Raw genomic sequence first — 15,704 nt, forward strand, 5'->3', positions numbered from 1 at the left:
TCCAAAGTGGACCCAGTACAGTGATTTGAACGGTGCAGTGCCTTCCAAAGTGGATCCAGTACAGTGATTTGAACGGTGCAGTGCCTTCCAAAGTGGATCCAGTACAGGGAAAGCAATTATGTATTTCCTTAATCAACTGGATTGAGGAATCATTGGTGAGCAATACAGAGGTTGAACCAGGAAATGTCAACTTAAATATTCAATGTGAAATTAGATACTGAAAACAAAATTTATAAAAGCAAAGAAAGATGGTATTAAGCGAAAGAGATTTAAAAAAAAAGTATTTGTTTTTATTTGTTTAAATCTCCAGCAATAATTAAAACCTGGAAGAATGATGCTGCACATTTGTTAAGGTTAATTTTCAGTTCCAGAGAGTTTGTTTGGAACTAATTAAGACTTGTCACACTGTTATAAGGGAACGGACAAGCCTGAACATTTTCTGGTGAGTTCAGTGCATATATATCATGTAAATACAATGACTTTGCACCATTCCATATACTTCAATGTTGAGTTTCTTGGTGAGATACCATTACCACGCAATTTCAGGAGGAGCAGGACATTTCTCACAGCAACTTCTTGATTCACACATTTAATTCTTCATATCTGTTCACTGGAAGTTGCTGTACCTGTACAATTTACATGTTACTAGTGGTGATTACTGTTAACCTCACCATTTTATTTACTGCAAAATCTGGCCCACTGTGTTTTCACTTCTTAAGTATGTATAGTGGTGCCCTTTCCAGTAGGGTAGGGGGAGTTGTATAGCTGTGTCATGAACCATATTCAGTGTGACACACAGATCTCTAGGACCCAACTGTCCAACTAGGTTGCACTCTGTGAAAAGTCCAGAACTCATAATTCTGTTGAGGTATGAATTTTTAAGTACTCCTTAGAAACTAAACATTTACATCCATTATTCTTTGGTGGCACAGATCATTTAGAGGGTATTGAAAGCCTGTTGTCTAGGTCCTTGAATGAGGAGCATTAAATCTGGCACCCTGCGATAGACCTTGTCAGCCTCACTGCTGGAACAGTGCATGTTACATGGATCCTAAGCCAAATAGTGAAGTATGAAACTAGGCACAAATCCTTTTCTTTACAGTTGGTTCATTTACAGAATGCAGCATTGCATATGTCTGCCTTTTGCCTACTACCACCCATTGTCTCAGAAATCTTTGGTACTCTTTTGAGTACAACAATTAAACAAAATCAATTAATAAACAAATTAACTAATTGACATCCCCTTAAAAAAACTGTTTTTGTTAACAGTTCTTAAGCACTGAACCCATACAGAGTTCGCCCTTGGCACTTCAGGGCATGGACCACATCCATGGCGGTAACAGTCTTGCGTTTAGCGTGTTCCGTGTATGTGACCGAGTACCGGATGATATTTTCCAAGAAGACCTTGAGAACCACGTGAGTTTCCTCGTAAATAAGGCCGGAAATGTGTTTAATGCCTCCACGACGAGCAAGGCAGCGAATTGCGGATTTAGTTATTCCCTGGATGTTATCTCAGAGGACTTTCCGGTGTCGGTTAGCACCCCCTTTACCGAGATCTTTACCGCCTTTGCCTCTACCAGACATCACACCTGGAGACAAAGTCTTGTAATTGACATTCCTTTAAAGGGGCATTGTAACCAAACAAAATCTTTAAAGGGCACTTATGGAATTTAAGTTAAGATAATATTTCAGGGGCAAATAATGCACCCCATCCCCTACAGTGCCTACCGGTTGCAGAAGTCTTTCTGTTAAATGCTCTTTTAAAACCAATAAAATAAACAAATTAACTAACAAACAAATTAACAGCCTCTTAAAGGGGCACTGTGACAAAAAGTCTTTCTTTTATATGTGCTCAAGGTAATTATTTAATCAATGCTTTTTATCTGTGTATCCTTAACCTTGATAATACAATTAATATAACATTTACAGTGCACCTGTGACCTTAGTAATGCAATGGTGAACAGCAAACAGATCCTAGCTGAGTAACATTACTGTTGCCTGGAAGGAACCTGTGACAAAAGAATCTGACCAGAGCCATTGCTTTTAGTGTCACTGGCCGCACATTGCTGTTGCTAAATTAACTTTAACAAATGCGAAGTATCGTTCCTTCAGGTTTTAATTATTGGTGGAGATGTAAACAAATAAAAAAATTAAATACTTTTTGAAACTTTTTCTTTCTGTTTTTTACCTCCTTCGTTTAATGCTATCTTTACCCTTTACAGTGCTTATGGTGCTGCTTCATTGTGGGTCTGGTTGTAGAAAATGGCATAATCCATCTATATCTTCCTTGACATAACTTCCTCAGAGATTGCTTCTTTGTCACTAGTGGTATGCCCACTACCTTGTTAATAATGAGTCTTTCTCAGAAATCCCTGGCCTTTTCTTGCTGCTGTTTTTCTTTTTCCCCCCTGCATGTCCATCAAATTAAGTTTTGCTGATGCACCCATTGTGGATTGAAACAATTGAGATGCTGTTTGCAGTATCTCAAGTTCTGCTCTGTCCATCTCACAACTGACCTTTTCTACCACTGTAGCACCACCTTATGGCAGTATGTCAGTTGGAAGACAAGCTCGGGCAAATCTTTTTCTATCTATAATTGATGCCTAACAGGCTCTTAACAAGGAAAGAGAATATGCATTCATATAACACGTTATTAGGTCTTCTGGACACCCCAAACTGGTTTACGTCCAATAAATTATTTTGGCAGTGCAGCCTTTGCCATTTTATAGTGGAAAACCAAAAACTATTATCGCTGAGTCTGTGCATTATAAGAGGGCAATTTTCCATTGTTGGCTGCCTGTTCCTAGCTTGATAAGCAGATGACCAGAAATTGAAAAGCATTCTGAGGTTTCGGGGGAATGTCAGCTACCTCATTGATGCCGAGTTCCACCTGATGCAACTTAAGAATGGGCTTGTGAATTGGTGAGCACATTGCATGTTAGAAACAGAACAAACAGTTTAGTCCAGGCCTCTGGATTGTGTCTACAACATAACTAATAGGTCTCCATTCCCAAGTGGAGTGCCTGAGATCATCTGGATTTCAATGTCCTCATATACTACTGCAGTGTTTATTTTCAAAATGATAATTGTGTCATCTGAAGATATATCTGTTGCGATTTTAATAAACTCTATCTTATTTTTCATTTAAATTAAATGAGAGTGAATTTTCTAATTTCCAGCGTGTTGTCGGTGTATAGTGTTGCAATAATATTTTTAGGGGAAAATTATAATAGAGGTGAAGTTGTTTCCATCACTTCATCTTTAAAATGATTCTGCCAAGCTTCCTAACTCAATTCTTCTCACTTTTGCACCCTTTCCTCCAAGACTCTAGCCTCCTCTGATAACAAACATATTGTCAATACATATTCTGTTACAGTGTATTCCAGAATGGACACAATCATCATACTCTTTCTTAACAGACTATTATTATTTTGTGAACCTATCTTATGCTTCTTTTGGATCATAGCCTGAAGGTCAATATCAAAAGAGGTTGTTTATAATTCAAGAGATAAAAATAACTCCACAACCTTTCCTGCTCTTCATCATCATCTTCCTTCTCCTCTGCCTTCCCCATTGCTGTAGTGAATCTGCAGGAATGGGGTGTAGTAACTAAGAATGGGTGAGGAGGATTTAGAGGACTGAGGAAGGGAATGAGAGATTCTATCTGTTGAGAGTTCCCACACCATTGTTAGGGTGAAAATGTAGGTGTTTAGTTACTAACATGATGCCAGCAAAGCGTTGTTTTTCTCACCATCTTCCATGGCATGAGCCAATTGAGAACCAATGAGCTGGATGGTCTTCTCCTCAAAGGAGTGAGGGATTTCAAGATGGGGATGTGCCCTTCTCATGATCTGCTTTAAAAGATAAAGTAAATGAAGATAAGGTGAACAGTTGAGTATGTCTTCAGTGGGATGGAGAGATTAGAGATGTAGTGGAATGGGTGTATGAGTTTGTTGAATTGGAGGAAAGGGTTTTAGGGCTGTTCGTGTAAGTAAGTGTTGCCTAGTCAGGTAGCCATAGTGCAGGATGCCCAATCAGAGTCAACCTTAGCCAGAGTGCAGTGCAAAGGCTTGATTGTGGAAGAATTGTCTCATTAGGGTTAAGAATGTGCTCATGTCCAGGGTGGGCATGGTAGAAAGGAGTGAAAGTCCAGTACATTACCTTGGCAGCGTTGATGAGGTTGTGGAGCTTTTTGCAACAGTGTTGAATAGTGCTGGGGCCGTGGAAGTTAGCATTCAGTGCCAGTGTCATCACCAGTTTGGCAGCACAAAGTACATTTCTGAAAGGCTTAGTGGTTCAGCATCAGGTGCAACCATTGCATAATTCACTTCAAAGAAATTCCACGCCACCATGCGGATGGTGGATTCATGGCTACTAGTATAAATTAGATTAAGTTGGTGTTTCTAAGGTAGACTGTGGAAGGAATCTGCAATTGTTTGGGAAAATTCAATAGTAGGAAAACCCCTTCTGAATCTTGTACAGCCTCATAAGCCCAGAATTAGAGTGATCATATTGGTTAAGAGATGAGTGAAGCAGCGTAAAGCGAATTCCACACCTGTTGGAACTTTCATGCATTTATTTGTGAAACAAACATTGGCTACTTAATTTTGTGGTGCTGGTATATGTGGATGAAAAGATTCAGGTAGTGAGGAGGTTCTGGAATTGTAGATACAAAGAAGTGGCTGAATATTTCAAAAAGGCTGATTGGAGGGCAGAAGAAATTGTCACTTCAGCAAAACAAACCAGACTACATGAGAATGTTACACAAAGAAACACATACAAATTCAGACAGATTTTTTAAAAAAAGGCTGAAGATACAGCAAAAACAGAGGGTGAGCAGCACCTAAACCCGAGCAATTTCTGCCTCCGGTTCACGATCAGCAACTTTAGGACTACAGTATAAGGGGCACAGTTGTTACTTTTTTAAATAACTAATTTCCATCTCTAATAGCATGTGCTCTTGCAGACAATCTTTCTTTTGGAGAAGTGTGTATTTTTGTTTTCCATTATGTACGTTTTGTTAATTTGAAATTTATGTTTTCTTTTTGTAGACAGAAAGTGCCTAAGGAGGAGAAGAAACCAGACCCAGATAATGAACAAGTGTACGGCATATCAGCTCCTTGGGGCTTTAACAGGGTTAGGGGTTAAAGTTGGGAAATTTGATGATTTAGGGTGTTGGGGATCCAAGAAAGCAGGCAGCTTTTGAGCACTTAGACTTTGTTTAAAAGTGAGACGACCGGTGCCTTTAAAGATGGTATTATTCAGGATGTTGTCATTGATAAAAGAGAGTTGTACTGTGACTATCACTTCAAGTACAGTTTAGCAACAAATTACTTGGGTTTGTGAGGTCCAGGGCTTCACCTTTTAAACCACTTGGTTTTGTGAGTGTGAGATCTTCACTTCAACCTGTCTCAGTTTATAAGGCTATGATTTTTGGCAAAGTTTGTGGAGATTTGTGTTCACTGTTGAAGTTAAGATGCAATTGTAAGGACCATTTTAGATTTCTGCAGAAAATTACGTTTCAAGATCAGTTGAAAATATAAAGATGAGATAGATCTTCGTTGCTACAACATATCTGGTTTTTGAAGACAATTTATTTTGCTCTTGCCAATACACCCAGCAGGGTTTATTAACCCTAGATGTTCCCCATTGTACTGCTTCTGGATTCATGAGGACTGGACTTGCACTACAGCAGACCTTCTGAAATTGGCCCTCTCTTTGTGAAGTTATGATCAGATCTCTGTTCAGAAATGTCCAGCACAAGATGTTGGAGGGAATTTTAGGGCGCAGTAACAGGTGGGTTGGGTTTGGGTTAAATGTTACTATTTTCAAAGTCTGAACCCCAACCCCAACACAGCTTCCGGTTTCCAAGGACCTGAGAAACCAGGCAACCGACAGTGAATTCTACAAAGCAGGTTAAGTCAGAGGCTGCCAGCCTCATTAAAATATTTAAATTTCCCGTATATGTCTTGGGGGTGGGTTGGCTGCACCCCACTGCGTAAAACTCAAAGTAGTCGTTTTAAGGTTGAGGTTTAGATTTTTAAAATAATTTTAACATTTGACCCAGGGCCAACCCACCACCACCTGGGTGCTAAAATTCACCCCCCCCCCCCCCCGCCCTGTGTCATGTTTAGGACATTTTTGAGCAGAAATTTGTTCATAACTTAGAAGATCTGCTGTGTAGAAGTCCACTCCGTTTCTGCTTCTGTGCTCCATAGCTGCTGGTTGCTGTGCCAATATGTCTGGTCTCACTGACAGATCAACTGTGAATTTTACGTGTTAACATCTCTGCAAATTCTTGAATTAAGACTTTCTTTGTACCAAAAGAAGTATTTACCAGAGGTACTTCTCACCTTCAACAACATAGTCTGTCAAGCTTAACAAGCATTAGCGTCCGTTTTCAAAATCCTAATGGGTCGGTTGCTGCCTACCATTTGTGTTTTTTGATGGTGAATTATCTGCACTACTAAACACAACACACTAGCAACATTGCGGACCTGTGTATGAACAACCATGATCCATTCACCAAGTTCGATATGTGCAATAATCTGTGAGATACTTTAATGTTAAGATAAACTAAGTCATACTTCATGGGGAAAATTGGGAATATCAAACTCGGTAGCAGCCGCATTGAATACAATAGGAGCATATCATTGAAATCTTCCAAAATCATTATTACAAATTGTGCCTGTAAGTTGTCGCTATGCATTTTCTGCAAGATCTTTTAAGGGGAAATATTAAAAATGGGTATTTAAATTCGTCATTGTCAATGTGAGAGCACATTGTGTGGTCTCGGGAAAGGAGCCTGTTGAACTTTGCAGGTGCTGAGGTCCAATACGTTTTACTGTGGTTGACTTAGGATGAGATCCTGCAATGTCTGCCAGATTGTTAATACATTTAATGTCTCTTTCATGGTATTAATGGCCTTTATACCTGGTATGGTTTTTAATGTGGGTCAGCTGAGTACTTTGAACGTTTAGTTAAATTCCAGTAAAGTTCTTTTGCACATTGGACCTCATTGCAATTTTAGCTGAGGTCTATATGGCTTACTGAGCAGGTAAAAGCCAGTCGGGACCTGCTGGGAAAAGACCAAATTGAGTAAGTTATCTTCTCTTTGCGAGGCCCACAGTGTTCTTCCGGACTGCAGAAAGATAGTTTGACCTCTCACGGTCTGAACTCCTCATCACCACCACCCCCTACCATTTTAATGAATGGGAGACCCCTACCAGCCAATCCTGAAGGTCATTTCGCCATCTATCTTGTGTTGGCGGTGACTCCATGGCATGTGATTTTTCTACCACATCTTGCTGAACCCTCACCCTTTTTCAGTATTCAGTCACTGCGTGGGTTTTAAATGAGGCCTAGATGTTAAAATAGGTAGGGCCTTATTTCAAATTCACCTTATTACTCACCCGCGCAAAACTGGAGTTTAAATCAGACCTTTGATTTTACGGTGCTGTTCCTATTTGTTTAATTTCCACAGCTGAAAAGAGGTTGTAGATTGAGAAAATATGAATGGGCCCAACTTTGTAGTAGAAGTAATGGTGAAGCTAGCAGGACTCGCTATTGTTTAAGTGGAAATTGGACAGTAACTTCCTGCAGCCACACATGCGCAGTTGAACGCTGAAATCTGGAATTTGTTGTCCATAATACGACGAACCTAAGCTTCCTGAAAATGGCATTATGTTGTCTGACTCACCTTTTTAAATACATTGAATGCTGTGAAGATGCTATACTTAAATGATGAATACCACTAAACTCCATTTCTGTGTAAGTACCATTTTAAACGTGTGATCAATCTTGGTTACTACCAAACAATCCCTCAGGCACTGAAAATGAACTTTATAAGTGTGGAGTCTCATTCTTTAATATTTTAATTAACATTAGAGTTTTAAAGTAAAAATAATTCTGAGCCTTTTGATATTTCTTTTCTTCTTATTTTGTTTCCTGTACCAGATTGAACTCAGTATTCTAATTGGCACTTCCTGGTTCAGACTCTGAGCTGTTCATTAACATTTTTTCAATTTAATTAGTTAAGGAGATACACAATTGCTTTCCCTGTTAGAACAGAACCCAAATGCCCTATTGAAACTGCTGCACTTTTGGATAGTTGGCTGACAGGAGTTTCCCCATGCAAAAGCCCGTGGAAAATCTGTGGGAAAATGCAAGCCTAATGAAAGGCTGGTGCCATTCAGAGCAAAATCCGGCTCAATTCTATTCTAACATGTTTGCAGTGCTACTGAATTACTACGTGTCCAGCTGAAATTCTTGGGTATTTTAGAAATATTGGTAAGCCAGATGAGTTTTAAGATGAAATGTCAAAGAGTGTGAAACAAAAGCAAAATACTGTAGGTGCTGGAAATTTGAGAAAATGCTGGAAAACACTCAGCAGGTCTGAAACTTACTATGGAGAGAGAAACAGAGCAGATGTTTCAGGTCAATGATCTTTAATCAAAAACATCCATTTTGTCACAGAGACTGAGTGCTTTATGGGCAATTTTTGTGTGGGTACAGAGAGGCTGAAGATGCATCTTTTGAAAAGATTTGGGGCATTCAGATCACAAAAGAAATACACTTGTAGCTTGGGGTAGGTTTAAACTCTCTGCCATGTGGATTGCCATTCTCTCCCACGCACTGAAGTAGCATTTTCTTCTACTTTCCTTGAACAGCGCAGTGACTGTGTTTGCCTTTCCTCTCAGTGATTGTACATCGACGGCTCGACGGGAGCTGAAACGCGAACAGTACCGACAGGTGAGGGACCATGTCAGGAACGACGATGGACGACTACAGGCGTGTGGCTGGAGCCTCCCAGCAAAGTACAAACAGGTATAGCCTGAAACAGTACAACATACCTCAGTCTTATATACTTATCCACAATTCTGGTTCTGAGATTTAAATATACTGGCCTAGAAATGAGTGTGATATTGGAATGCAAATATTTAATTAATTCGTATATTGTTGAAAAAAGACACATGCTGTTGAAGCTTTTCACCTTGCACTTATCCTGAAGCCCTTTTCTCATGCAGTATTAATTGTTGCTCCCGTTGAAATTTGGCATTCTTGTGTCTGTCCTGATGAGTCCAAGATGGAAAGCTTCGTCAGCGTGTCTCTCTTTTTTCAGCAATACTCGAGATCTGTACTATCAAGTAATAAGTCATAAATCTGCTATCTGGTACTTAGAGGATTAAAACCTCTTTAAATAGTGCACAGAGGAATGTCCTATGACTGTGCTGTGCCTGGTACTGTGAAGGCCATTTGTCTCCTCAGGCCTGCTGTGAGATCATGGTTGCCTTTGCTCCATTAATGTTTACATGCTTGTAATCATCAATGTCTCTATCCCCATTACAGCTCTTCATTAATTGAAAGGGCCATCACTCCATGAATGTCCAGTACCATAGGAAACAGAATCATGCTCTGTATAATGCTTGTTTTTCTAGAAGCTCAAGTGATTCCTTCCACCTGTGACAGCCAATGGTGATGCCATTATTTGATCAACCAAGAAAGGTTCTTGTGGGACCAAGGATATGCCTTGCGGACTTGGTGCATTGCACAATTGTGTTAACCCAAGGACAAGATGATGTGGCCCGTACTGCCACCAGTGATAATGGACTCATGTTCTGGCTTTTTATTGTTTGGGTGCTTTGTGTGGGCTATACTGTGCTGCTCCTCTCGCTGCGTCCTGGAATATGACGGGTTGTTGTGTGCTGTACAGCTGTGCCCTTAAAAAAAAAGGAATATGGAGTAGACAGGAGAAATAAAGCAACCACAAACAGAAGATGATGAACTCAACTGGGAAGAGATAAAGGAGATTCTAATTTTTTGAGATTCTAATTTTCCCTTCTGTTTTTCACCCTCTCACCACCCCGGGGTCTTCCCTTCACACAAGTTTATTCGAATGTGTGACCTGCCAAGGAATTCTTCAAGACTAAATAAAGTCAAGAATCTCAATGTGGTTCAACTTATTTCAGTCACTCATGGTTCACAGCATCTTCACTATGGAGAGTGACATGCAAAACATTTGCATGGATGTACTTGGATACTTTATAATATTATGAAAATACAACAGTTTAATCTTAAACAACAGTTTAATCTTAATGAAAAGTGAGTGATGTTCTTGTTTTTAATCTAGTTAAGTCCTAATGGCAGCCAGGAAGATAATCGTATGAAGAATGTCCCTATCCCAGTGTACTGCCGTCCGTTGGTCGCAAAGGATCCAACCATGAAGGTAACCATGAGCTAAGAGCAAAGGCAGGTTCCAATGACAATTTATTGGAACCTATTTCAGTGCTAACTTCTTAAGGCCTGACACTTGCTTATTACATTCTATGATACCAGAGATTTGGCACTTTGGCGTTTCAGTATGACTTTTAATGGAAGCTAGGCATTGTGTACCTGACCGCTCACTCACTCGCTCTCTCTCTTGCTTGTTCTCTCTCCAAAATGCACCCATTTAGGCAGCATCATTGCTAATCTCACCAAAGGTTACGGGGTTGGCTTTAGTTACTTTGGAAAAGGGCACCTGCACCACATGGGGTGTATCTAGGGTGGTTATCTCCCCATATACTGCATACTGTGCTGGGTTGAAAATATACAACAGTGCCCCCCTGTGTAACTGGGTGCTTTAAAAATGAAAAGTAGTGCAATCCTTAAATTTTCAGGACCTTGCCCGGCCCAGTCCCTCTTCTGTGCCACTGGTTTTGTGAGGGGCAGATAGATGCCCCTTTGAATTCCTGGAGTAAGATAGGGATCAGGTGTATCTAGGCCCCAACCTAATTTTTGGCTTACTCCCAGCGGAAAGGCCAGGGATTTTCAATCCTAGTGTTCATTTGCCAAACTTTCCCAGTAAATCAAGAGTCACAGGTTTAAGTGCAGCACATGGGCTGTGGTATTGGGTTAGCAATCCAGAGGCCTGCATCAAGCATTTCAGAGATATGAGTTCGAATCCCACCACAGTAGCTGGGGAATTTAAATTTGATAAATGAAACAAAATCTGGATTAAAAAGCTTATATCAGTAATGGTGACCTTGAAACTATTGGATTGTTATAAAAGAATCCATCTGGTTGCTAATGCCCTTAGGGAAGGAAATCTGCCCTTTCCTGGTCTGGCCATATGTGATTGCAGACCCACAACGATGTGGTTGACTCTAAACTGCCCTCAAATGACTCAGCAAACCAGCCAGTTGTATTCAAGGAGATGGCTCACCGCCACCTCCTCAAGAACGATCAGGGATGGGCAATAAATGCTAGCTGTGCCAGAGCTGCCACATCCTGTGAATGAATAAAAAAAAGTTTGTCATACAAATCCTTCCACTCCTCCTGCATGTTTGGAGGTACACAATACAGTACAGAGAACAAAATTAATGTAAATTGTATTTTTCAGCAGGAGAGAGAGAATAATCTAACAACAATCATAGACTAAGTAGACGGTTCCAACAGGATATTTGTACCAAAAGTAAATAACCCAAAACCTTAAAACGTTAAACTGGCTGGTAGTTTTCCTCCTTCTTTATGCTTCTCTGCAAAATGCTATTAAACTTTATTTTATATATAAAAAAAAGCAGGACTTTTTCGTACAGACCCTCCCTCTTTGGTTCGAATGATGAGTGCGACTTTTTCCTCTATTAAGTTCACCAGTTCTCTTTTGTTTGCAGCTTGTGTTCTGCCTCAAATATAAATGAATGAAAGTGATTCAGCCATTCAGAATATATTATAATCCCCCCCAAAAAATCTCTTGAGGATCCTCCTAGGAAGCGCCAAACAAAGGCCAGAATTTTTGTTTTATGAAATCCAGACAAGTCCCTTTACACAAGGGGCTAAGGAAAGTTTCCATGGGGAGTCTGGAATAGGACCACTACCCCGCCCCCCCCACCTCGCCGCCTCCTTCCAATCTCAAACCAAAGTTAGCTAAGTGACAGATTGTCGTGTGTCATTGAATAGGCAGTGCTGTAGCCTGCAAACCTACTGTCAGCTAGAGGTCACCAATCTTGTTCCCAGAGTAATCCGCAGGATCATGTCCTCTTTATTTTCTGAGGCCACCATATAAGTATAAACTTCCTTGCCATGCCTGAAGTCCTGTTTCCAAAATGACCCAATGAGGTCTCTGGCCGCCTTCCCTGAAGCAACGATGAGAAGAATATGAATGCACTTAACCTGCCTTTGCTACAATGTTGGCACTTGGTCTGCTCCACTAACCCTGTGAACCTTTCTATAGTACATTTGAAAGGACTCGACTTTCTACTCAAACAGTACTTTCTACTGCTGGAAAAACTCAGCAGTGTAACAGCATCCCTGTGGTGAGAGAAACAGAGCTGACGTTTCAAGTCCATATGACCCTCCTTTTGAGCTAAAGAGAAGTAAAAATGTGATGAAATTTATACTGTTTAAGGGGGGGTGGAGGGGGTGAAGCTGGATAGTAACGATAGGTGGGGGCAAAGGAGAGATTGACAAATATGTCATGGGCAAAAAGACAAAGGGAGTGTTAATGGTAAGGGCTAAAAAAAGGTGTTGATAGTGGCAAAGGTCAGAAAGCAGAATGTGATAATAGCAGGACAAGGGTAAGCACTCTGGAAAGAACGACATGAACAAGTAACAGATGGCCCTTGTGGGGGTGGGGCGTGGGGAAAAAGGATCAAAAATAGGATAAAAAGGGGGTCTAAAACTTTCTACTTTTGAGTTTCTACTGTTGTAACCTTGTGATGACTACAAACACATTCTGTAGCCAATTTGAGCTACAATTTTAGCAATGCTGTGAGACCTGCAGCAAGACACTAGGCTTGTTACCTTATTTGTGCAGCAGAGTAAAGCATAAAATGCGATGATTGCTCAGTTTCTGTATGGAAAACAAGGCCTTGAAAGTGTCCGTATCTTTTATGCTCATCTTACATTATATTATCATTAATAATCCATGAAAATGGCTACGGATAAAGTTGAGCTGGACCTGGGAACTTAGGTGGAAATTAGTACAGTATGAATGACATAACACCACTCAAACAAAGAGCATGATTTCCCTGCCTAGCTAACAATCTTCTGCAAAACAAATACTACAGGTAGTGCTTCAATTATGCTAGTTCTATGAGCACTTGGAACAGTAAAAGAAATGAGAATGGTTTTACACTGTTTTGCATTTTACAGTGAGCATCCTTTTCTCCTGCAGTATAAATTGTTGTGAGCATTTGAAATTTGGTATTCTTGCATTTGTCCTGATGAGTGCAAGATGAAGAGCTTCGGCAACGTGTCTCTCTTACCAGCAATATGCAAGTAATGTAAATCCTATTCTAATAATAGCTCCCTATGCTGTTGCCATCATAAAGTGTGTTCCAATCTTGATGAATAGATGAGACCGGGAAAAATGAGCAGGTGGTCCTTCAAACCACTTGTTGAGGAGAGCAGAACCTTTTGGTAGCATAGCGGTAATGTCACTGAGTTTGTAATCCAGAGGCCCAGGCTAGTGCTCAGGGGACACAGCTTCAAATCCCATCATGGCAGCTCGTGGAATTTGAATTCAGCTAATAAATCTGGAATTGAAAGCTAATCTCAGTAATGATGATCACAAAACTATCATCGATTGTCATAAAAACCCACCTGGTTCACTAATGAACTTAAAGGAAAGAAATCTGCCATCCTTACCTGGGTCATGTGACTCCAGATCCACAGCAACGTGGTTGACGCTTAACCGCCCTCTGAAGTGGCCACTGGGATCGAGCACAGTTAGAGATGGGCAACAAATGGCTTCACAGTGATGCCCACATCCGATGAAAGAAGAAAGAGGAAGAAAAAATTTATAGGCATCAGAGTTTGCAGTCATTCTGCACCCAGTGTGCATTTAGAGTTGTTCGCCCTGGCATTTCCCATGACTATTCTTATGTTATGTTCCTCACAGCTTTGGTGTGCAGCTGGTGTGGATTTGACCGGCTGGAAGCCGCAGCGGATGGAAAATGGGAATGAGCTGGGTCGCTCACGCAGCTGTGATCCCCTAACCTCCAACACTGAGAAGGATGGGAAGAATAGCAGCAGTCACAGCTCTCCTGATAAAATCAAAAAGGTACAGTATACAGGAAGGCAGTCTAAAGATTCATGTGACAGATAAGAGCACTGATTTTCGCAAGGTGTATTAAGAACATAGCACTGCAGAATGAAGAGAACACAGTCCTTTGGCTGTGGCATTGAGGAAGAGTGCAGCAACACATTTAGTAAGAAACTTTTTACTTTCCACTTGTTTCCAGGAGGTGCAAAACCCATCAATATTGAGAAGCGGCTTGAAGTAAAGAGAGGGACTCATGCCGTTATGTTTATAATAAAGAACCCGTCAGTCCATATTGTGGACACTCTGGGCCAGATTTTTGCCATTGAGATGGGAAGCTCGAGTCAGGAAATTTCCTGATTGAGCTGACCCATCTCCGTATAAGTGGACCTGCACGCACTATTTTCATTCTGGGTAGACGGGGGCAGAATGAAGTCAGACCTGCTGACCCCAGAATCAGTTCGGATGCAGTCATGGGGGGTGGAGCGAATGCTGAAGCAGACAGGTTAGGAGACTGGCCTCTATTCTCCAACTTCCCATTTATATTAAAAACTGTTGTGCCCTCTAGCCCTCACACCCCCACCCATTACCCATTCCCCTCCATGCCCATTCATTCAGTATGTATTACATACAGAACCGATAAGCCAAATGATAGCAATGGCAAGTCTTGAAATGCTGGTTGAAAACAAAACACCTATTCCGAAATCTGCTTTGAAAAATACTACTACTCTTACAGTCCATTAAAAGTGTCAATCAGACAGAGACATCATAGTATCAATAACAGAAGCTTTACCTCACTTCACACCCCTTAATCTTGCTCAAATAAATGTACAGTTGTTGAGGAAAAACAGATCAAAGAAATAATGGGCTGCACTTTCTGTGCCCTCGCTGGGTGTGTTTCTGGTGGTGGTGAGGGGGGGGGTGGGGGGGGGGTGGTGTGGGGGGTTGGTCAAATAGGGCGGGTACCCACCCCACCTCCTTCCCACCCACCTCTGAGCTCACTCCCATTACATGGGGCTGGGGGTGGGTGGGCACTGAAATCAGCAGCCTGCACGCCATATTCAAATAGGTAATACGCTGCCCGTGTCATAAAACGTTTGGTGTGGCGGGAGCGGGCTGTCAGGCGGGAGCGGGCAGCCCAGTTTTTTTTCAAAAGGGAACCTTCAAAGGGCGGGAAGGAAGGGGAGGGTTCAATCGTCGGGGACTGCCCTTTGTGGATTGGGGGGTGGTTCCCCTAAGATTGACCACCCCCCTCCACTTTCTTACCCCACCCACCACCAAGCTTTAAACCCACACCTCCCACCCCCTCCCAGATCTGCTGAAATCCCCCCTGGCCAAGATCCAGGACTTACTGGCTTCGGGGAGCCTGGGCCTTCTCCGTTGTCTTCTTGCAGTCCCGGCAGCGGCCACTAATGTGCTCTTGGCGCTGTCGGGACTGATGAAGCTGCTGGCCAATTCGATGGTGGGATTTCCTCCCCTTTGAGGGGCGGAAGTTCCACTTGGCCCTAGTTAAGCCCGCCTGCAAAACATTATGGCTGCGAGGTGGGGATCAGCTCCATGCTGATGCCAAGTTTACTTCTGGGGGTGGGGTTGTGGGTGGTTCGGGTGGGGTGACGAACTTTCTTTTTCCCTCCCACTACCACACAGTGCAAACCTGAGACGATTCTACCCTTTGTCTCCCTCA

At 41.7% G+C, this 15,704-nt stretch overlaps 1 protein-coding gene across 8 annotated transcripts in view; it reads left to right on the forward strand.

Annotated features, from left to right (window-relative positions):
• Window positions 1-15,704, forward strand: part of mapk8ip3 (mitogen-activated protein kinase 8 interacting protein 3) — a 195,222-nt gene that overhangs the window by 124,895 nt on the left and 54,623 nt on the right. For 5 of the 8 annotated variants that reach the window (XM_041206011.1, XM_041206015.1, XM_041206012.1 and 2 more), the window contains 4 exons: window positions 5,052-5,102; window positions 8,670-8,826; window positions 10,130-10,225; window positions 13,880-14,041. In XM_041206011.1, coding sequence (XP_041061945.1) covers window positions 5,052-5,102; window positions 8,670-8,826; window positions 10,130-10,225; window positions 13,880-14,041 — 466 coding nt within the window. The remainder of the gene's footprint in view (window positions 1-5,051; window positions 5,103-8,669; window positions 8,827-10,129; window positions 10,226-13,879; window positions 14,042-15,704) is intronic. The other 3 variants (XM_041206017.1, XM_041206019.1, XM_041206014.1) reach the window with 2 other exon arrangements.

The sequence above is a fragment of the Carcharodon carcharias genome, chromosome 15, assembly GCF_017639515.1.
Source record: "Carcharodon carcharias isolate sCarCar2 chromosome 15, sCarCar2.pri, whole genome shotgun sequence".
Lineage (NCBI taxonomy): Eukaryota > Metazoa > Chordata > Chondrichthyes > Lamniformes > Lamnidae > Carcharodon > Carcharodon carcharias.